General features: G+C 33.0%; 2 protein-coding genes across 3 annotated transcripts; one reads left to right on the forward strand and one right to left on the reverse strand.

Moving 5' to 3' along the window:
- Positions 1 to 16: 16 nt before the first annotated feature.
- LOC131940144 (non-homologous end-joining factor 1) lies at positions 17 to 7,741 on the reverse strand. 2 transcript variants are annotated; one of them, XM_059298734.1, is made up of 8 exons: positions 7,724 to 7,741; positions 4,533 to 4,843; positions 4,139 to 4,333; positions 3,675 to 3,813; positions 3,354 to 3,415; positions 1,124 to 1,238; positions 599 to 750; positions 17 to 369 (listed from the first exon to the last, which is right to left on the reverse strand). In XM_059298734.1, the coding sequence occupies exons 2-8, from the start codon at positions 4,752 to 4,754 to the stop codon at positions 271 to 273; spliced, it is 984 nt and encodes a 327-aa protein (XP_059154717.1). In that variant the 5' UTR covers positions 4,755 to 4,843; positions 7,724 to 7,741; the 3' UTR covers positions 17 to 270. The 2 variants fall into 2 exon arrangements, with proteins under 2 accessions (XP_059154717.1, XP_059154716.1); XM_059298733.1 differs by lacking the exon at positions 7,724 to 7,741 and adding an exon at positions 7,516 to 7,534.
- Positions 7,742 to 8,199: 458 nt separating this feature from the next.
- Positions 8,200 to 10,996, forward strand: LOC131940158 (GATA zinc finger domain-containing protein 1). Its single transcript, XM_059298782.1, has 4 exons — positions 8,200 to 8,705; positions 9,688 to 9,750; positions 10,248 to 10,428; positions 10,677 to 10,996. Exons 1-4 carry the CDS (start codon positions 8,358 to 8,360, stop codon positions 10,994 to 10,996), a joined length of 912 nt encoding a protein of 303 aa, XP_059154765.1. The 5' UTR covers positions 8,200 to 8,357.
- Positions 10,997 to 24,453: the final 13,457 nt, after the last annotated feature.

Here is a 24,453-nt window from a genome sequence, read left to right on the forward strand (position 1 = left end):
TCAAACTCAAGGTGGATATGGTAATAGTCCTATCAAATTTTATTTAGTCAAAAGCTGACCAGTACATTTTAAATAAAACAGGTTTTACAAAAAAATATCACAGTATTCACAGGCAAAAAAACTATCACAGTTATGATTATGTCATAATAATAATGAATAGTGGTAAGAATTCATACTGCCTATTTTGTGATGTACAACTTGTTCTAATTACAATTGGTGAAAAAGAAGTTAAATTATAAAAATTTATAATATAATGTCATTAAAAAAAACTTAGAATTTTAGCTTTTTCTTTTTCCTCTTTTCTTTTTCTCTTGCTTCCTCTTGGGCTAATTTTCTCTCCAGAGCTTCTCTGCGAAGCTGTTCTGAATCCTTAATACGAAATAAATGCATATATACAACAACTCAATCAATCAAATTTTTTTCACTGCTAAATTTTGAATACAAAAAGAAGCTCATAGGCCTATATTTTGTCATTTATTTGTCATTTATTTTTAATGTTACCTTTTTACTCTTTTGTTTTGGTTAGTAGAATTCTTTGCTTGGTATGGTACAGCAATAGTTATTTAGTATTCTTAGAAAAAATTCATCGCAAATGTACCTTTATTGGAGAAGCTTCCACTTTCTTAGGTGATTCTTGGTTAGATTTGATTGGTGAAATATTGTCTACCATTGAAGAAGGAAGTCTGTTAGACCATGACTCTACACTTGGCTCAGTTGGTCCACTTTCCAATGATTCATTGTGTTCAGGCTCTAAACAAATCAAAAACAAATTAAAAGCAGGTGTAGTTGGAGACTTAATTTAAAACTAGTCAACATCCATGGAGGAAAATGTTTACCTATTGCACTACTACAAGCAGAGACTAAAAATATTAAATTCAATACATCAAAAGTTTATTTCTCTAAAAGTTGGTAACTCAGCAGTCAAAATGCTTTTAAGCAAATTTGATTTTTATGGAAACCAAGCAGTCAAACATGAAAAGGAAATGGCAACCATAGTGTGAGGAGAGAAAAAAGGGTTAAAGTAAGTAACAATTGGAAATATGATGAAGCTGACAAGCATATACAAGTCAAATGCTTTATTTAGTATATAGATTATTTAGATAAGTAATAGTCATAAGTGTACCTTTAGAAGGTGAACTAAGCAACCAAGTTCTTTTTGTTATGATTTCCCGGTACAAATCTTGTCCTACAGATGTTAGGCTTTTGCTACCATTAGTGACAACATCATCTTCAAATCCCTGTAATGTATTTTTTATTTAAGGATAGGCACCACGGATAAAAATTTTTTTTTTATTTAACACATTTCTGGATGTTTAATAAGTTCATATAATTATAGTTGTTAAACTATAGACAAAAATAATATATAGCCGTCAATAGCAGTACTGGTTGCCATGGAAACAGCGAAAAGGTGTGAAAACTAACACCTTTTCAAATCGCTAAGGCTTTGTTCCCATAAGAGATTTTAAAAAACGGATGAGAGATTTAGATTTCTCAAACCAAACTATACATTTCTACGTTTACTCATTGCGATAGCTTGTACTCAATTTTTTATACAAATTTTTACGTAAATGTATGTACAAACATTAGGGGGTGGTGTTACAAAAATATCAATATTTCCTTAAGTATTGTAGTAAACTTAATGTACAAACGTAGTTTTGTAGATGGTATAATGCTGAACGCACGTGGAATGTTTTATTCTTGTATGACAAAGGGTTCCAAAGCCTTAGCGATTTGAATGTCGAATTTTTAGTAAAAATGCAAAGTTGAGAAAACGTGAAAAGAAGAGCGGGAAAAGGCGCGGTGCGTTTTCTCTTATAGAAAACAGAAAAAAAACGTCTTGTTATATGTGGAAGAACCATTTGTCTAATAAAATACGCTTTGATTTATGTTGTAAGCTTTAGATAGATCTTTTCTATGTAAGCAGAAAATATGTATACAACAGGTAATGAATGTATGGCTATTAAGTATTACACATCCTATCAATCGAGCGGTATTCTCAGAACAGCTATCATCAAACCAGATAAAGTTTTGTTTGTTAGCCGGTCTTCTCACTTCAAAACAATGTCTTTCTCTACTCAAATTGTAGCTTACACAAGTTTATTGCCTTATGATAATAGCCTACAACACAACACTGGGTACAACGCTTGAGGCTAGACACGCCCCTCCACCCCATCCCACGGCTGGATAGTGCATGAGGAACCGATGAGCCATAGATTACCAATGTTCATTCAACCGCGAATAACACATCTGTGTAGATAGGGTCAAGTACAGGGCCTAAGTGAATGCTTCCCAGCTATTCTATCTACTACTATCTAGTATTTACATTCGTTGCTAGCACACCCTATACGGAGAGATGGGCATACACATTAACACATGTGTCGTATACAGTCCGGTGTAAAGCCTGATGAACGCGTTCAAGCCTATCACAGCATGCCGTAACAAGATTATAAACCGGCCGTTGGTTGAATGGGGAGAAGGGAATGAAGGGGGTAAAGGGGATGGACAGTACATTCTTCAAACTGATAGTCATGTCCATGACGCATTGTTTCAGCTTAGTATAATTTTAAAGCGTACGCAACAGTGTTTAATATTGTTCCAGTGATAATCAACAGTACATTTCTAGGCAAAGTTTCAATTATTAAACTTAATGTTGTTGTATAACTTTAAAACAACAAATAGAAGAGTATACGCAAATGAGGTAAACAAACTAAGACAGGCGATTGTTTTGTTTATCTAGAAACAAGATGGCTGCCTAGCACACGTGGTTAGTTGCAGCCTATCGTGAATTATTTTGATTTACTGTACTATAATATGATTGGTCAAGCGTATCAATGAACTTCTTCCCATTCATAAATTTTACGCGCATGCCCTTATATGGAGTTTAATATAAAATTTTACTTTGTAGAAAACAACTTCTATCCCAATTATTTTTAGAACAAAAGAAAAGGTCACTACACCAGCGGGTACACGAGTGCTTGGCCCTTAGATTGCTGTAAAGTTTATGGTGCCTCGCGGGCAATAAATGATGTAATACCCGCTCGAAGATAGCCGCTGTCCGCGTAGTAGTGTGAAAATTTGCCGGGGGGTACCATGTTTCACATCGCAATAAACGAATAACCGTAAGCTGTAGAAGTCCGAAATGTTCGGGTTAGATAGATAAAAGGTATTAGTATCGAATTAAGAAATAAAAATTTTGGGTAGCAAAATTAACATTTTATCGAAAACATGGGTATCTTGTTCCCTTAATGTTCAAGATACCAAGGAAAAAAGAACTTAAACTGTTAAACATGGTGCATGTGTAATTGTGTTTTGAATTTCATTTGTTTTTATAATGAAAAAGCTTTTAGGCTAACCTTTGATGTGACCATATTGTTTTGAAAAACAAGTTCATCAAAAGGTAATGTTTCCATATATTCTGTTGATAAATTTCAAAATGTGATTTTTTTAAAATTTAATAAAATAGTTTTAATATCCTTGATGCTTATATTATATTTATACACTTTAAGTCTGTAGGCATACCTAAATGTGTAAAGCTTAAGATTTTACATTACATCAAAATTAAGAGTAATTTGACTTTTGGAATGAGGAATTCAGTAATAAAACAGTTGTTTTTTTTTTAAATTGTAAGGCTTAATTTAATAATTTTTTTGTAAATTAAAATCTGTAATATTTACTTCTTGAGACTTTCACACCCTGAGATTTGTAATCAGCAATCTCCTTGTCTTTAGCAGTCAAAAGGTTGAATAGCTCCATTCGCTGTCTAAATAGTTCTCCAGTCATCAACATCAGTGGTACTGTTAAATGATCTCTGCTCTGTGTACATAACAAAATCTTGACAGTTAAAACATAAAGAATAATAAATTATGCTAAAATAATTTCTTTCTAAAAAAAATATTAAGTAAGGTAATTTCTTGCCCAGGTAAAAAAAAATGTATAGAACTTTAAGATGCTCACTTCACTTTTAATCCCACCAGTTGTTGTTTTTTTTTAAGTTATATAATTTACACATTGAGTTTGAAAAAAATTACTTTTAGCAATTTTGTGAGCTTAAGGTGAAAAAAATCATAAGAGTTCATAATAAGAATATATTATGTTTGCTCAAATTTGATTTTAGTTAACACCTATCTAACTAACTGACCATTTCATGATTTGCTAAACTAGCCTCTACACGATAGAGAAAGGGTATGCCAGCCATTTGTGATTTCATTTCCAATATCATTTCACCTCCTTTAATCTCTAGAGTCATTTGAGTACTTTTCTCTGGGTGCAAAATATTTTCCTTTATGTGATTTAATATTTTACCAATTGGAGCTTCTATATGCGGATTCAGCTTCTGCAACAAATTAAAACAATAAAATATTACTTCTACTTTGATGAATTAATGCATTCTTAATGTTATTGCAATTTCAAAAAAAATTTTAATTAAAGAACTTGAAAGAATGGATAGTTAATTAGCGTACATTATTTTTAGCACCAGAACTGATTTTTTAATAGGCTACTTAAAAAAAACAACAATAAATCAATTTACTTACATTGATTCTGCTTTTTAAACTGTCAACAGACAAAGTTTCATGCCAGAAAGTTGTCAAATCAGTGATCAGTAACTCATATGATTCTTCACCAAAAAGACTTTTAATAAGCAAGCAGCTGTCACCTGCAGCGCTTCCTTTTACAGAGTAAGATGATAACTGTTTCCATGGACAGGAGGCTAAGTTTGGCTTCCAGTTCCTTCTCCATTGCAATTCAGAGGCCATTTTGAATGTTTACAGTGGTAGCAACACTGAATTGTATCACCTGCCCTCTTCTTACTTACAGTGTAGTGAAAAATATCAGGTTTATGTAACTGCAAAATATTATAATAACAAATTATAATTGAACTTTATTGATAAATGCATCCGATTAGGGTTTTAGTTACATATAAGTTTAGGTTGTTAATCAGCTGGTTTAGTACTGGCATGAATAGGTAATAATACTTCTGATTTATTTACTAGATCTACACCCAACTAGAACCTGATACCTTTTCATTAAAAATCAATACAAAATCTACTTTCATTATCATATTTCTAATAATTTATCAGTATGAAAAAAGTAAAAATACCACTTCTGATGCACAGAAAAGCAACACTCTACTACTACTACAAATATAAGTGGGAATTTATAAATTTATATATATATTTAGTTCGCAATGTCTGTATGTGGGTTTGTGGCAGATCTTGTAACTCAATTTTGACCCACTTCTAATGCAGCGATTCCATTCAAACTTTCCAAAAAAAGGGGAGATAACGTAATTAAATCACTCAATAGATTACTATATTCAATAACAGAAGGGGAGATAAATAGCTAGACGCGACCACCCTAACAGTCTGGTGAGCTGTTGATCTAGTGAAGGCTATTATGGGCAGATAATAAAGTTTTTAAACTATTTGAAATAAAGTGGAGGTTACAAGATTTCGAACATGCTGTCATCTGAAAATATGGTCACGGATGACTGCTTTCTCTGGCAGATAATCATCTTTCAGAAATCGCTAACTACTGATGGTGTTTTAAAGCAATGTTTTTAGTCTTGTCAACTTTATAAATTAAGAATCACTAAAAAAAAAATAGAAAATAAAACAAATATTAAAAAAATCTTTATAGGAACAAACTTTTAAATGCACTGAAAAAAAGAAAAGAAAATCTGTTTTTTTTTAATAAAAGCTTTGGTTGCTCATGAGATAGTTTACATATTTTAGCAACCAAAGCTTTTATGAAAGAAATCAGGTTAGTTTATTTTCTAATTTTCAGTACACAGCTTGGTTTTTTTATATATTTGGTTTATTTAAAATTCCTTTCTTGATGTGACTAAGTGTACAAGACCAAGTTTTTTCACATTATTTTTACTTTCTTGTATACAGAGAATAGAGTAAGTATTGTAATCGTGCACAAAAATCACATGAAATTTTGAGTTTTCATCGTTTTACACCACAGTACTTCATCATATTCGGAATATAGGGGACTTATTTTAATCTGCAAAAATTATTAACGCAGATTTATCAAAATCTCAGCATTCTATGCGTAATCGAGTCGGAAAACTTGGCTTTTTAATCATGTCTGTATGTGTGTGTGTGTATGTGAGTCTGTATAACTTGAGTACCGTTACAGCTAGGTTGATGAAATTTCATATATAAGTATTGTATCAAATTTGTAGTTCTGTATCAACTTTTCAGCGTTTTCCGATAAACGGAAGTGGATCTTATTCTACTTTCATTTTTTCAAAAGCCTAATACTTGAGTACTGTTACAGATAGATAAATGAAATTTCACATGTAAGTAAAAGATCCAATTCTCTGCCTTCTATCAAATTGTGAGTAATTTCCGTTGACCGGAAGTAAAAATGAATGCTATTTACAATTTCTCAAAAAAGGCATGTGAATAATATTCCGCACTATTATACACAGATTGTTTGGCGTTCACTTGGTGCGCAATTCTTTTTTCTACGAGACTCTATTCTATTTTTAAAAGTTAAAGTAATTAAAAATGGATTTAAAATCATAGTATATCCCGAGTTGCCATCCCCCGTAGTGTTACATAAGAATACTCAAGAAAGTTTAGGGGAGATCACTCCCGGTTTATTTTATTTAAAACCAACTATTCTTACTATTGAATCGATTTTTTTTCATACCAGTTTTCATTAGACACCAGTAGCCTGTAGATATAATAGATCGGTAATCTATCGTTTTGGGTACGTTAAATCGCCTGCAACTTGTAATGTGAAAAACAGGTGACTCCTTAAATTTTAATAATTATTTCACATTTTGAGGAGGATTTATGTTTTTAAAATACAAACATGTTTCCTTGTTAATTCATTTATGTACCTGTTTTTAAACAATTGAATTAAAACTTTTCCGTTATAAATGAAGACTAGCGATGTTTCCAACAGATGCAACCATGCTCATTTACTATAGCAGCCATCTTGATTAAGTTTTATTTTTATAAGCTTATAGCGTGAGATTCATGGGGAAGCCACTCTATTTTACTATGGCTGCTGTTTATATAGCAAATCTTGCTCTCAGACACTTCTGTTTAAAGTTAATTTGTGGCCTATATCGATATATTTAATATTTAGCCATTGATTTAGGTTTATTATTCATTTATCTATAATATTTGACACAAACATATGACAATATACTTCTATTAAAGCCTTGACAATGAGGTAACGTTTTCGTACATTAATAGCCGTGGGCGATTTTACGTACCCAAAACGATAAATTACCAATAGATCTAGATCAGGGGTCTCCAAACTACGGCCCGCGAGGTCCTCTCATCCGGCCCGCGAAGATCTTTTTGTCTACGGAAAAAACGTTTGTTGGTGATAGTTGAGGAACTTTGCCCAGAAAAATCAAAGACATGCCTGGAAGAAACTGGCCCCCGAACTGAACTTTGATTGTCAATGCGGCCCTCGGGCTGAAAAGTTTGGAGACCCCTGATCTAGATCTAGGTATGTACTATGTAGTCGTAGTAAATTAAAAGTATGTACTAAAGAATTAAAGAAAGTAGTACATCCGCCTATCCCTTATTAGTCCACCCAGCTCTGATATGATAAATAAATAAAATTGATACTACTATCTCTAGATGATCTAGATCCACATCTACTGATCTAGACTACTTGTGGATCTAGATCTCGATCTAGATGATCTAGATCTCTAGACTACTTGTACTTGTAGAAAAAAATCCTGAAATTTTACTTTTGTTTTGAAATATTTTCTATTTTGCCAACATAAAACCAGATATTCAGATATTGTAAAATCCGAGTCAAATCTTTAAATTAGGTTACTAAATATTAATAAGCTGGTAAACCAAAAGAATATTAAAACATGATAAGATTTAGAAATCTATATTTTTTAAAAATCTTTTGTCAATAAAACGTGACAAGTTGTGGGATTAATTGACCAATGATTTATTGTATGATAGGCTGCCCTGTTATAAAATTGATCAGTGTCAAATTAAAAAAGGAAAACCTGGATACGATTATTATTGAAGTTGAATTAATCCTTTTTTTAAATTTTTGAGATAGACTTTTCATAATTAAAAAGCACGTAGACCTAATAGTTTTTTTTTTAAAATATGCAAATTAATATTTAAAGAATTTAAGCTCATATCATTATTAAAAATTGTTTAGCTTAATCCAATCGAAGTTTTTTAGGCAAGAGCAGTTCTCTCCCTTAGATAGCTTTATGCAAGTATTGGGCGCTAGGCTTAGATCTAGAACTAGAGTCTAGCTGTTTTAGTCTTTCCTTCCACACAAAATTTCTATTATTTATCTAGATGTGGATATAATTTTTTGTATGCTTTTAGAAATTCACATGTTTATTACATAAAATGCCTTTTGGCATAAAACCAGTGTGTACTTCTTGTAAAATAACACTTTCTCCTATTTGGAGAAAAGGACCGCAGGGTGAAGTGCTATGCAATTCTTGTGGGCTAAAACAACTTAACGGATTTCACAATAACGCTTCTGTTGTCAAGAATGATGTTGGATCTAATGGGCAGGCGAATGGTGGGAACAAGACTAGTATTGGATCATCAGTAAACTCTGGAACAGCTGGGAATGGGCAACCTGCTTTACGCAAAAGCACAAGAATCAAGCCGACCAAAAAATCAGCACTTTCCTCTACTAAAAATTTATCCACGAAAGGAAAAGGACGCAGAATACTATTCAAGAAAAATGTTAGTTTTCAAGCATATTTTTTTTTCATTTGAATTTTAGTATGCTTATTATTTGTCATGCTCTTCGTCTTGCCTTTTTAACTATTAAAACAAACCCACAATATTAGTAATATTAGTTGACCCACTTAGTCTAGGCTAGGATTTGTATAATAATTATTATTTATTATGGCTCGATTATATATGACCATATTTAACATCTGTCGCTCACTGAGTAGTGCAATAGCCTTTCTTCCAGACTGTTAAATAAATCGCCGATGCTAGCCGGAAAAAGATACGCATTCGCAATGGAGAGAAACTACGACTTGCCTGTGTGTTTACAACCGCAGAACACTCACCCAAACCATAGGTCACTGCGCATGCGCAGAACTATCTTTTGCCGACTAGGTGGAGACATTTGGCGAAAAATCTTTTTCCGAGTAGTCACTTCGTAAATAAATTGCACACTATCTTTATCTAGCACTAGTAGCAATAGTTTTCAGTATTTTCCCAAGCTGTATTTTTAAAAATTATAGTATAGTGACATAATTTATATGCAATGAAGTTTATGAAGCTGATGTTTTTATTTTATTATAAAATTACCTCTAACTTCTAAAAAAACATTTACATGGTTTCTATTTACTATTGAAGAAATTGATAAATTGTGATTACATCCACACAAAAATAATGGCAATGATTATGTTTTCCTAATTTAAACGCGATTTGATAGTAAAGAACTGGGTCCATAGAGTGTATTAAGCGTAGCCCAATCTTTACATCTAGCCTAATAATATTATTTTATAATTTAAAAAAGGGCCTATAGGCCTAACTATAACTGCATAACTTTGTAAATAGGCCTATTTGTCATCTATGTTTAAATCTGGATTTTTTTCCAAAGAAGTCATGGGGAAATTAGTAATTTCACTTTCACAATAAATAAAAATGCAGTATGATATCTTTCCTCATATTATTCAGGCTTCATAATTTTGATTTATTTATCCCCCAGCAACCTTTAAAAGCTCCAGCATCAGTTTCCACTGTGGTTACAGGAGAGAGTGTTTTTCATAAGGTATTTATAATATTGCTGTATAAAAATAGTTATTTAAAACTTAATATCTCAGTATGTTTTTATTATTTTATGAATTTATTATGCGACAGAAAAGCAACCCACCTGTTAATATATGTGCTTAAGTGTTCAATTTAAGCATAAGCCATCTAAGCTTGTTTGTCCAAGGCATTTTTTCTTGATTTTTATTACATCCATATAGGCTACATAACAGTTGAAACCGAATACAATTGCTGCTCGTCTATAAAGTTAAATAGTATGGTGTTGTATTTTGGCAAATGGATGCTTAAAAAATGTTTTAGAGATTTAAACACAAAATATACAAAACCTACAGCTTGTGCTGTATGACCTAAAAAACAATTAATGGCTCAGTTTGAGTCATCAGAATTGTGACTGTAGGCCTTCTTTTTAAAAAAAACAATCTTTATACTTATAATGCATGTAGTGTTTATTTCTTTTATACTAAGTTATACATTCTAATGCTAAACCTTTCTCAATAGGATCAATACTATCAAGTAGGAGATGTTGTTTCATTGGTGGACCATGATGGTAGCTTGTATTATGCACAGTTACGAGGATTTTTATCAGATCAGTACAATGAAAAAAGTGCCGTTATAACATGGCTGTTACCAACTACAAATTCACCACAAAACAGATTTGATCCTAATACATATATACTAGGTGAGTATTAATTTAGATTCTTGTGTTATGTTGATTAAATGAGTAACTTATGTTACTATAGTATACTAGCTGCAATAACACAGTTTACAAATTATTTACAAATAGTTTGTATGGCTTTTTAAAGCATAAGTAGTCTAGATCTTGTAAAGGTACATACTTTACAAGAACATTGCCTAATTATTTTTTAAAAATTTGCATTTTAATTTTACTTGCCCCAATTTTATTTACTTTTTTTTTTAATTTGGTAGGACCAGAAGAAGAACTTCCAAGAAAAATGGAGTATATGGAATTTGTTTGCCATGCACCATCAGATTATTTCCGTGCTCGGGATGCACCATATAAGACTGTAAACCCAGAGCCAAAACTTTGTTATATATGGACATCTATCGGCCCTCAGATACAAACAACACCATCTATAGATGAAATTTTTGGTATCAGTGACCCTAGTATTTTAGATGCTAACAGTGGAAGGGGAAAACATGAAAGAGATAAACTAAAAGACACTCCAGGCGTTCGAGAGAAGGATCGGCTAGAAAAACGTGGAATAAAAGTGGAAGTGGATGACTGATTCTAAAATGGATTTTAGCATATATGTACATGTCTACTGCAAATTTTTGTAATACATTTTTTTAAAGATTGATATCTGACAAGGGAGACTGTAAATACTGTCATATACAGACATTTTAATATACCCCACATCTTGAAATATAATTTGGTTTTATTTCTGAACTAACGTTCAAAAGTTCAGGATGACTGACGTTTTCCTGTCAAGTTTATGTGAAGCAATAAGTTTAAAGTATAAGTGATCAGCAACTAAATACATTAGTAGTGACTGAATCAAAACATTATTGAATCATTCTTAGTTAAATTTTCATGTTTTCAGCAGTTATTTGACCATATTGTATGTAGTTCAGGTAAGAATTGTGGTGTTAAATCACACTACAATGATATGTTCTAAAATTGTTGATTTTAAATGCTTTGTTTAACAAAGTTGTACATTCTCTTGAATGGAGCTGGATAAGTGATTAAACTGACATGGTATAAACTCATTTTATTGTAATAGTAATAAACTTTTATCATATTAAAAAAACTGCAACTAAACAACAGTGATACAAGTATTTTATTATGTAACTTTATTATGTGAGTTCCTGTACTGTAAATGTCTAATGATTTGAGTCATGGATTGTACACAGAATTTACACACATAAAAAAATGGAAAAACACGACAGTCCACAGAAAACAACTTCTTTTTCCAGCCATAAAGGATAAAGTTCCAAATGCAGACAGTGCTATTGTCCTGAATAGATGGTTCTTGAATCTGCAAATAAAACATTCTAAGATCTAAATAAAGTTATGTCAAAGGTAACACAGGTTTCTGAAGGTATAGTCCAAACATTTTTTTAAATTTATTTGATCTAGATGTATACAAAAAATGCTGAATTGAAAATTCATACTTTTGTGATACTAGTACTAGTAGTACAAAAATTAAATTTGATTGTAAACCATTTAATTTTATTATTAACGAGCCAACCCGCGGCATATCATACGCCGCTATTTAGTTGTTTTTTCTACTTTTCAGTAATTCATAATTTGTGAATTCGACAGTACCAACGCTGCCACTGAAAATATTTCTTTAAAACACTATAAGTAGCTCGTTAAGGATGATACCCCCCCCCCCCTTCGTTAATGTAAACTCCACTTAGTTACCCCCTCCCCCCTACGTTTAAAATCGTTTCAAACTAAATTATCTGCCCCTAATAGTCGTCACTAAACCCGGCTCTGCTTGTAAACATTTAGCGTGAACCACAGCTCACCAGACAATGTAGGGGTGGGGGTGGTAGGGAGCGCGCTTACAGCTTGTTTTCTAGCGTCTCCCAGAAGAGAATTATATATATAGAATGTTTTTTTGGTTGTTTTTTTATATGCATTTGGACCTTGAAAACTAAAATAAGACTTGGTATTAGTATAAGCCTTTGGTTCTAAGGTCAATTGCAATACTAATTTTTTCAATTTGAATAATCTTACTAGATCTATACTCTGATTCAAAGTAGGCCAAAGAATACATTTTTTTTAAAAATTTAATACTAAATTTGATGGCATTTCACCATACAAAAATTAAAAATAAAATATTACTCTTTGTTCACTGAGAAAGAGACACCAGCTATTTTTATAATGTAGGATACCCGTGTGATTGGTGTGTGTGTTACAATATTTATAATTTTTTAATGCAGGAAACATTCACGAGAGTGTAACAATACATAAAATACAGAGAGATTACAAAGAGGAATTAAACAAATATAAAAAGAAAACTTTGAAATAATAATTCTAAATGCACTTTTAAAAAAAACTTACTTTCTTAAAAGAATTAATTGCTAAAATGTGTAAGCACCTTAAGACCAGCTATAACACTACCAAAAGGGCGCCAAGTGTCACCCCTGGTTTGGTTTAATAGGCCATTGTAGTGACCTTTTGCATCTCTAGTACTAATATTGCTCCATGGTGCATTCCAGGTCACACAAATGCCGTAGGAGGCACCTGCTACCATGCACTAAACTTTTAAACAAAATGAGAGAATTCTAGATCTAGGTAGATTATTTTACAAGGTAATCTATCGTTTTAGGTGCGTAAAATCTACAGAGGCTAGTGTGTGAAAAGTTAAGGCTTTAATAGAAGTATTTTGTGTCAGATATTATAGATAACTGAATAATAAACCAATATATATAGGCAAGAAATTAACTTTAAGCAGCAGTGTTTGCGAGCAGGATTTCTCCTGAATCTCTAACTAGTAACTATAATTTTACCAAAAAAAAACTTTAAAAGAATGGCTGCTAAAGTAAATGAGCTTGGTTGTATCTGGTGAAAAATCGCTGGTCTTTATTTGTTACTGAAAGGTTTTAATACAATTGTTTAAATACAGGTAGATTCTACATTAATGAAACTTTGAAACATTTTTGTAACTTTCAAAGCTTCATAGCATCTTTTTTCTAGGTCTAGATCTAGATCTAGATTCTAGAAGTCTAGTCTAGATCTAGATTTCTACTTCTAGGGATTCTAGATCTAAATTAAACTAAATTTGTCTAAATCCTCCTCAAAATGTGAAATAATTATTAAAATTTAAGGAGTCACTTGTTTTTCACATTAGATCTACTAGTCAATAGATTACCCTATAGTCTAGTCTAGAAGACGATATTAACTCTTAACTATTATTAATAATATAATTAGATCTAGATCTAAATAAATCTTACGAATTTAAATATCCAAACAAGAAATCTGCCAGGTACTCCACAAAAAGTATTGCAGAAAGTTCAAACCTGAGCTCTTCACAAAACATGAGCAGATCATCAAGATTCGTATGCATTTTGTGATCAAATATCACAATAGCTTAAAATTAAAACTTTACATTAATAATGTTCTTGATAAGTTAATAAATTTAATAATATAATATGATAATAATAATATTAATATTAATATACTAATAATATACTAGATCTAGATCTACATAGATCTACATAAATAGTATACGTCGCTGAGAGCTGGCTACATCCGGTCTGACAAAGCATATTCGCGTTTTAGTTTCAAACTCCAAAACTTTCTAGGTGATGACAATTGACAGCGTGCGCGCGTGGGGGGGGGGGGGGGGGGGGGGGAGGGAGAAGGGTTGGAGAGAGAAAGAGGAGGGTGTCCGATTATCTTTCATTGGTGGTCCGGAGAGGGGGGGGGGGAGGCTCAGAAAAAGTGGCGACATAATTTTGAAGTTTAAAAGGTAAAGGGGTCATCACTAAATGACGTCACGCTTTTTTTCACGAATTTACCTCCCCCCTTCCGCTCCGTCACACATCGTCACAAAAAGCCAGCCCCCCCCCCCTAAAATGACGTCACACCTCAGCCTACAACACCCCTCAAAATTGCAATTGATATTTTTTTTTAAATAACATCTCTATTTTTTTTCAAAATCTTGTCTGAACTCTGTCAAAATAGTGTATCTTAATCAATTCCTATTACAATTTATTAAAACTGTTTTCTGAAACGCGAAACAACGTCTAATATTCGTTTTCTAGCATTGCTTTTTTATAATGCAAAAGTGTGACGTCGCACCATCTGAATTCCCCCCCCCCTCTCCCTCATCACACACCGTCACACATTACGGACCCCCCTCCCCCTACGAGTGTGACGTCATTTATGGACGATCCAAAAGATAGAAACTGAAACTTAGACGTAATATCGTTATTTTTTAAGATTTTTATATAAATTGTAATAGTAAATTATTAAAAATAGCCAATCTGTACTATACACACTGAAGATAGAAAGAGCTCAATATATTTTTTTTAAATCGATGGTTTTAAAAAGCTGCAATTTTAAGAGTAGGCTGATGTTTGGCGTCACTTTCAGAGTTTCTTCCAGGCATCTCTTCGGGGGAGCGAAGCCCCTCCCGAAATTTTTTTACCGCCCCCCCCCCCCCGAATGAAATGAAATTTATATAATTTATATAGAAAATATATATATGTATGTCTTTTTGGATGTTGTTGAGTACACTCCAGGGAAGTGTTATGCAATTTAAGAAATTAAATATAGGAGGGGCGCTGCCCCAGCGGTAGTATGGGATAGGCACCCCATGTGCCCCGACTATCCGCCAATTGATCGTCCTGCATGTGGGGTCAGGGGTTATGCTTGATTCAACAGTCAAACTCTCAGGCGCATTGTCCGACGCCCTCGCGTTTGCGTTACCCGTTTAGCATACACTAGAAATACTAAAATCGATGACTAAATCGAACCAACGGTCGCACCCGGCGCCCCTGCGGTAGTGTAGCCTAGAAGCCCCTACACTCTACACTGACGTTTTTAAAAAAAATACACGGCCTTGGAGTGCCTGTGCGGTAGTGTAGACAAACATAAGCCATAAAACTTATGATTCAAGTATAGTGCTAACGTTGTTTACATTTTAAAATGAAATAATTCTGTGCTCGAAATAAAAAAATCACCATCTAAAAATACCGATGGGTAACATTTAAAGTTGTGACAGTTTTGTGTGTAGGACTAGATCACAACAACGTGCGACTGGTCCACTAGTTAAGTCCGCAATAAAAAGAAGATACGTGTATTAAAATGATTTTTAAAATACACAATATGACACCACTATATATATATATATATATATATATATATATATATATATATATATATATATATATATATATATATATATATATATATATATATATATATATATATATATACTAGCTGCATCCCGTGCTCCGCCACGGTAAATCTTTTTAAAATGTACCAACTTTGGAACAGAACAAAACTAAACACAACACAAACGAACGCAAAAAAAAAACACAAACGAAAAAACAAACACAACACTCATTACATAAACACAATTTAAATACAATCATAAAGGCATATTGCTCACAGTCTAGCCCGTAGCGCCAAATCGCACCTTTTCCGGTGATTTGCATCCCCCTCAAACTTTCGATTTGCACCCCTGTCCCCCCCCCCCTTCCCCGCCCTAAAACTTTCGATTTCCACCCCCCCCCCCTCGCATATTTTTTCCAACCCACTTTGGCGCCCCCTTAGGTCGGCAACCGGGGACATATTTCCCCCCCCCCCTCTCTACGCCTCTCCTATAAAACCCCCAGCAGTATTTAAAATATCCGTGTTTTACCTACCATATTATATCACTTTATCAATTCACGCATTTTTTTCCCAGTACTTTAAATTTTAAAAATTTACAATAGAGTTTCATAACTAAAACCATTTCGTACCAAATGAACGTGATGACGCGTCTATAATAGTGCTTAATAGTTGATTAAAAATTATAAGTAGTAAACATTACATTCAGTGAATAAAATAAATAAAAAATAGCCTTTTATCAATCAAACTAATTATAATATTCCAACAATAATGTACTCTTACACGTCTGCATAATTTGCATTCACATTTTGCTAATTATATTATTCCAACAATTATTCCTTCTTGCAGATTCTGCATTCACATTTTTAGCGTGAGTTCAATTTATTTTTAAAATACCTCCCTTGGCAAAATTACTAAACAGTTTAATTAGATTTTTCTACGCCTACAGTTATTATGTTATAAAAATGTATCCACTTTTTCTAGGAATATTAACGAAAACGATATTTGACATTGATCCTTTTAATATGTTTTAGCAATGTGCGTGTATTTAATATTCTCTTTACGTTATGCAAAATTGTACAAACAGTGGAAATTATAAAATAGCTCTATGTCGTTATATAAACAGACCCTACTCAAAACTTATAATAAGACAATGCGATGCACTGCAAAGCACTAAATGGCGCGATGTTTACTTTTATGGTTCCAAAATCTATAGCGATGACGGACGGACGGAAGGAAGGAAGGAAGGACAGACACAGCCCGCTTATATTATATACTAGCTGCATCCCGTGCTCCGCCACGGTAAATTTTTATTAAATGTACCAACTTGGGAACAGAACAAAACTAAACACAACACAAACGAACGCAAAAAAAAAAAAAAAAAAAAAAAACGAAAAAACAAACACAACACTCATAACATAAACACAATTTAAATGCAATCATAAAGGCATATTGCTCACAGTCTAGCCCGTAGCGCGAAATCGCGCCCTTTCCGGTGATATGCACCCCCCTCAAACTTTCGATTTGCACCCCTGTCCCCCCCCCCCCCCCGCCCTAAAACTTTCGATTCCCCCCCCCCCCTCGCAAATTTTTTCCAACCCAATTTGGCGCCCCCTAAGGTTGGCACCCGGGGACATATGCCCTCCCCTCGCTACGCCTCTCCTATAAAACCCCTAGCTTGTCCTCAAACCGAAAGATAGAATAATAATTAGTAAACAGTGTAAATAATAGGCAGTATTTAAAATATCCGTGTTTTACCTACAATATTTCACTTTATCCATTCACGCATTTTTTTTCCAGTACTTTTAATTTAAAAAAATTACAATAGAGTTTCATAACTAAAACCATTGCGCACCTAATGAACGTGATGACGCGTCTATAATAGTGCTGAATAGTTGATTAAAAATTATAAGTAATAAACAGTAGGGCCTACATTCAGTGAATAAAATAAATAAAAGATTGCCTTTTATCAATCCATGCTAATTATAATTTTCTAACAATAATTTCCTCTTACACATCCGAATAATTTGCATTCACATTTTGCTAATTATATTATTGCAACACTAATTCCTTCTATGACGAACGTATATTTGCATTTACATTTTTTATTAGCGTGAGTTTAATGTATTTTTAAATTACCTCCTTTGTCAAAATTAGAAAAGAGTTAAATTAATTTGATTTTTCTACCGTACTGTTGTTATCTTATTAAAATGTATCCACTTTTTCTGGGAACCTAAACGAAAATGATATTTGACATTAATCTTTTTAATACGTTTTAGCAGTTTGCGTGTATTTAATATTTTCTTAACGTTATGCGAAAGAGTAAAAACCGTGGCAATTATAAAATAGCTCTATGCCGCTATATAAACAAACCCTACTCTAATACTTATAATAAGACACTGCGGTGCACTGAAAAGCACAGCATGGTGCGAATGTTTACTTTTATGGTTCCAAAAGCTATAGCGATGACGGACGGAAGGAAGGAAGGAAGGACAGACACAGCCCGCTTATATTATACTAGCTGCATCCCGTGCTCCGCCACGGTAAATCTTTTTTATATGTACCAACAGAACAAAACTAAACACAATACAAACGAACGCAAAAAAAAAAAAAAAAAAAAAAAAAAAAAACAACGAAAAAACAAACACAACACTCATAACATAAACACAATTTAAATGCAATCATAAAGGCATATTGCTCACAGTCTAGCCCGTAGCGCCAAATCGCGCCCTTTCCGGTGATTTGCACCCCCCTCAAACTTTCGATTTGCACCCCTTTCCCCCCCCCCCCCGCCCTAAAACCTTCGATTTCCACCACCCCCCCCCCTCGCAAATTTTTTACAACCCACTTTGGCGCCCCCCAAGGTCGGCACCCGGGGACATATGCCCCCCCCCCCCTCGCTACGCCTCTCCTATAAAACCCGAAAGATAGAATAATAATTAGAAAACAGTATAAATAATACGCAGTATCTATAATATATACAATATTTCACTTTATCGATTCACGCATTTTTTTCCAGTACTTTAAATTTTAAAAATTTACAATAGAGTTTCATAACTAAAACCATTGCGCACCTAATGAACGTGATGACGCGTCTATAATAGAGCTGAATAGTTGATTAAAATTATAAGTAATAAACAGTAGGGCCTACATTCAGTGAATAAAATAAATAAAAGATTGCCTTTTATCAATCCTTGCTAATTATAATTTTCTAACAATAATTTCCTCTTACACATCCGAATAATTTGCATTCACATTTTGCTAATTATATTATTGCAACACTAATTCCTTCTATGACGAACGTATATTTGCATTTACATTTTTTATTAGCGTGAGTTTAATGTATTTTTAAATTACCTCCTTTGTCAAAATTAGAAAAGAGTTAAATTAATTTGATTTTTCTACCGTACTGTTATTATCTTATTAAAATGTATCCACTTTTTCTGGGAACCTAAACGAAAATGATATTTGACATTAATCTTTTTAATACGTTTTAGCAGTTTGCGTGCATTTAATATTTTCTTGACGTTATGCGAAAGAGTAAAAACCGTGGCAATTATAAAATAGCTCTATGCCGCTATATAAACAAACCCTACTCTAATACTTATAATAAGACACTGCGGTGCACTGAAAAGCACAGCGTGGTGCGTAGCTTACTTTTATAGTCCCAAAATCTATAGCGATGACGGACGGAAGGAAGGAAGGACACGCTCAGCCCGATTATATTATAGATATATATATATATATATATATATATATATATATATATATATATATATATATATATATATATATATATATATATATATATATATATATATATATATATATATATATACTAGCCGTCCCGGCCAGGCCCTGCTCTGGCTTCTGTGAAAAACCTTTCTGTTAAAGACCATTACCTGTGTGTTTAGTAATCATCATAAACCCGGCATTGCTCACACAAACCACGACCAACCAAAACCAAAACAACAAAACGCAAACATAACGCTAACACAATTACAAATACAAACGAAAACAAAAACCTAGCAACAAACCCAACCACAACCACAAACACCAATACAAACACAAAGAAAAAACAAACGAAAACAAAAACCTAACAACAAACCCAACCACAAACACCAATACCAAAAAAAAAAAGAAAAAGCAAACGAAAACAAACCAAATCCAAACGCAAAACCAACCAAAAACACAAATACAAACCCAAACAAAAAAAAACACAAACAAAAACGAAAAAAGAAAGAACAAAAACGAACCAAATCAAAACGCAACCACTAACGCAAACCCACCTAAACACAAAGAAAACACTAACGCGAACATAAACGCCCGGGGCGGAATCACCTGTTTTAGCTTAATGAACGACTATAGTACCCCAACTTATTCATAGTTTTTGCACTCACTTAAACGAACGCGCCTGTTTCAATTTAATGAACAATTATAATACTCCAAGCTTATCCGTAAAATACCTACAACATTTGCACTTGATCAATCCCCGCTAATTATGTAATTATTTTTTTCCCAACACCAAAACAAAGTAATTAAAAAGTAAATGCTTTTCAACTAATGCAATGGTTTTATAAAGGGAAGTAATTGTGTTTTGCCTAATTTATCAAAGGGAAGTAAGCGCTATAGGACTAAATAAAGACATAATTAGAATTTTTGTAAAAGATGATATTTTTTTAAAACTTGTGTTTAATGAACATGCCGACAATTATTACTGTAATTTGAAAAATGAAAATTATTTCCCAACACTTTTAATAGTAATTTTTTAAGTCATAAATTTAGACAAACGCGCACGATAATTTTCTAACACTTAAATCCATAGATAACCAGCGACAAACAAACATATGCGTTACAGAATTGAGCTTTATATATTAGATATATATATATATATATATATATATATATATATATATATATATATATATATATATATATATATATATATATATATATATATATAAAGCAATGTATGTGTGTTTGTGTGTGTGTTTGTCCTTTATGCATTACTACACCTCTCATCACATCGCCGTGAAACTTTGGGAAGTTGTTGAGAATATTCCTGGGGAGGTTTCTGCGAAAAAAAATATTTAAAATACGCAGGGGTGGCGCCCCGGCAGGGCGCGATTTGTTTTTCTCTATATACGGTATATAAAAATAAAAAGTCAATTTTGGTTTGACATCGTTCATCTGATAGCCATTAGACTTTGGGGAGTTCATAATAACACTCTAGGGAAGGGTTCTGTAAAAAAAATCATTTTTAATTTCGCAAGGGCGGCGCCACGGGAGGGTCCGATTTTTCTCTATATACGGTATATAAAAATAATAAAAGTGAATTGCAGTGACACCGTTTATCCGATAGGCATGAAACTTTGGGGAGTTCATTATAAAACTCTAGGGAAAGGTTCTGTAAAAATCAGTTTTAATTTCGCAAGGGCGGCGCCACGGGAGGCTGCGATTTTTCTCTATATACGGTTTATAAAATTTCGGTTTCATACCGTTCATCCGTGTACCATGAAACTTTGGAGAGATGATTAGATCACTCAATGGTAGGGTTCTGCAAAAAAATATTGTTTAATATTGCAAGGGCGGCGTCCCCGGGGTGGGGGGGTGGGAGCGATTTTTTTTGTTTCTCTACACACGGTTTATAAAAAATAAAACTCGGATGCGGTTCATCCGAGTACCATGAAACTTTAGGGAGTAGATGAGAATACTCCCGAGAATATTTCTGCGAAAAAGAAAACTAAAGTTTCTTATGGGCGGCGCCATATAGGGTACAACTTTCGTCAATACACGGTTTGGCGCCCAGAGTTTTAGAGCGACTATGTTGGCACTTGGCATCCGTTAATCGAGCGTCCTGCATTGCGAGTAAGGAGTACTACTATATTCAGCGGTAAAACTACAACAGGCTTCTAAAAATAACTTTGTAAAGCGAGGAAATCCTTCTGTACAGTTTCGTCACCTTGCGAAAGATGAAAAAATAACTTTTTGAATATGAGGAGCCTACTGTATAGTTTCATCACTTTGCGAATGATGCAATAAGCATCTATTATTAGACAATCCAGTCAGAAATTGAGATCGAGCATCTAATAATAAACCTTTAGTAATGCTAGCATATTGCATCAGTCACACTGATATTTAAAACACGTCAAATAATTTTTTTTTACGTGTTAAAGAAAAAAATCCTGATCATTTGTGTCACTTTAGCGAATGACGAAATCTGCATCTTTATTAACAGGATGCTATTTGGCCGATGGCGCCTGTTAGTTTTAAGGAGCCTGGAGTAGTACGCCGCGCCTATGCGGTAGTGTAATCGGGGGACGGGGGGATGAGAGCGCCTCTCTACGCTCTTACACAGAGGCGCTCACCGAAGTGTGTTCTACCATATTAATTAATGTACACTCAAGGTTTTAGAAAAGTAGGTCACGCGTCTAAGAACATATAATTATAATTGATAAACGGTTGGTGAAATCCTAATATATTTCGTCAAACTTTCTTCTATCCCCGCGGCAACGCGCGGGGGTCGGGTACGCTAGTATATATATATATAGTGCGCTTCTTGTTTGCCTCCATTCTCTGTCTGCGAAGCTGTTTTTCTTTATCTTTTTCTGTCTTCAACTGTATGTCCTTTAATCTTTTTTTTTTTTCATTCCTGAGTTCCATTTTCTGTTCCCATGTCGTTTTCATAACTTTCACCTGTTTAATGACAGAGGTCTCTGGGTTCTAACTTCTTTCCACATACGACCTGATTTTGGTTTTCCTCTAAGAATTTCATGGAAGATTTTTTTTAACTGGGTCTGTTTCTGTTTTGTCATTGGACAACTCATCGCCTGCTCCATTCTTCTCCATAACTTGTTCACAGGTACAAAACTTTTGACCCAATTTAACGGAAATCACTAACCCCTGTACGCGTAATTTAACAGACATGGAGATACTAATCTTTTAAATTGACTAATGTGTTCAGGATTCTTAATAAAAGTTAGGATTACATACATTTATAAATAATAGAATTTTTTTCTTAAAAACAATAAATATTATTTAAAACAATGTTAATTAAAATATATTCAAACATGGTACATTTTATTATTTACATATTATTTATTTTTAAATTAGAAGTTTTTAATTTGAAAATTGTTATCTCCCATGAGTTAAAAATTAGTTGAAGATTTACACAAGGGAGGTAATATGTTTAGTACCTCCGCCTGCTACAAAAGCAAGCCTTTTTTTCTTTTAAGGCTTCCTTAGTAAGGAGACTTATAGGAGACAAATAGTGAATTGCCTGAAGATTATAGGTTTGATTTTAGCATTAAAAAATATTAGACTGAATAGTCAATCGCTGTGTAAATGACTAAAAAATAAATTAGCAACAGTTAGATTGTCTATTAGTGGTCATTATTGGTGAAGTCAAAAGAAAACTATTTGTATGTTTTCCAGATAAGCCCTGCCAAAAAAGGTTACTTTTAGTTTTTATAAAAGAGGGTGGATTTTTGACGTGTCATTCATAGTTTTTTTTTTAAAGGTTTGTATTTCGGTACTTTTAAGTCTAACCCTTAATACTCAAGGTTGTGTGCGTGCATTAAATGATGCCTGGCAAATTTGCCACTTATCCAGAGAGAGTTGCTGAATCCTTTTTAACAGGAAGCTTTTACTTCTTGGTTGGGAGAGGCGAACACATGTTAAAGTATATAATTCTACATAAAAATTTTTTTTTCTATTTCAATCATGGCGCCCCCCCCCCCTCCCCTTAAGAAATGCTTGAGAGAACTCTGATCAACAGGGTCCAAGTTGTTAAGGTCGTCCAATAAAGTTCACAGATATTCATTTGGGAGCTTCCTTGTTGAGACTACATGTTCCCGTCAAGGCGAATATGAAGAGGGAGATCAACAGTAACAATTTTTTTTTGCAAGTTGACAATGGTAAATAAATGCAACAAAACACACTAGTATTTCCAGGGGGGGGGGGGGGGGGGGGAAGGGCAAATATCTGAAAGAAACCTTCCTTGTCTGATATTAAGTAATATAAATTGAGAACTGTTATTTTACTTAAAAATTCAAATTAACGTGTTTAATTTATTTCATAATTCTTTCCCGAATGTGAAAACGATTAAAATTGCTTTCACAATGTCATAACATTAATATTTAAAGCATGTTCAAATATCAACTTTTTATCTCTCTTTTCTTGTTTTATAAAACTGAGTTCTAAACGATTAATTGTTAAGAAACTTATGAATTCAAATCACATAGGCATTTTACAAAACTCAAAATTTAAATATAGATCATTAAGTGGAGTTGTAAAGTTATTTTATTTAACTGTTTTCTATTTTTCTAAAATAAAAAATAACAATAGAATATAAGTGTATTGTAGTTAAAATTAAGTTATGATCCATTTTTTGAGGTAAATCCTTCCAAAATATTTTAAGCAAATTTAAAAAAAAAAATTCAACTCTTACCCTTGCATAAATTTAATGCAATTCATTTCTTATTAAAACTCATCCAGAGACATTTCAAATAAATTCATCGCTCCATAATCTGATGCAGAATATTAAAATTTAACTGACACAATAGTATGCATTTCTTTATACTATAAAAAAACAATCAATACTAATGTTTACAGCATGTAACAATTTTATTGATCTGTCATGGATTGGACATCTTAATTTAAACATTTTTAACACACCTTAAAATTACAACACTAAATTTACAAAAGTCAAAATAGATTTTTTTCACATTTAAAATTCAAATAAAATGCCATAATAAATGCGGATATTTTGCTTATATAATTAAAAATTTAATTAATATTCTATTTTAAATTTTAAAAGAGGACCAATAGCAAAAATCTATATTAGGAAAAAAGTTAATTTTTTTTAATCAAAAGTTTAGGAAGTCTTGATGTACC

The sequence above is a fragment of the Physella acuta genome, unplaced genomic scaffold, assembly GCF_028476545.2.
Source record: "Physella acuta isolate Inbredline_101_S28 unplaced genomic scaffold, ASM2847654v3 ptg000309l, whole genome shotgun sequence".
Taxonomy (NCBI): Eukaryota; Metazoa; Mollusca; class Gastropoda; family Physidae; genus Physella; species Physella acuta.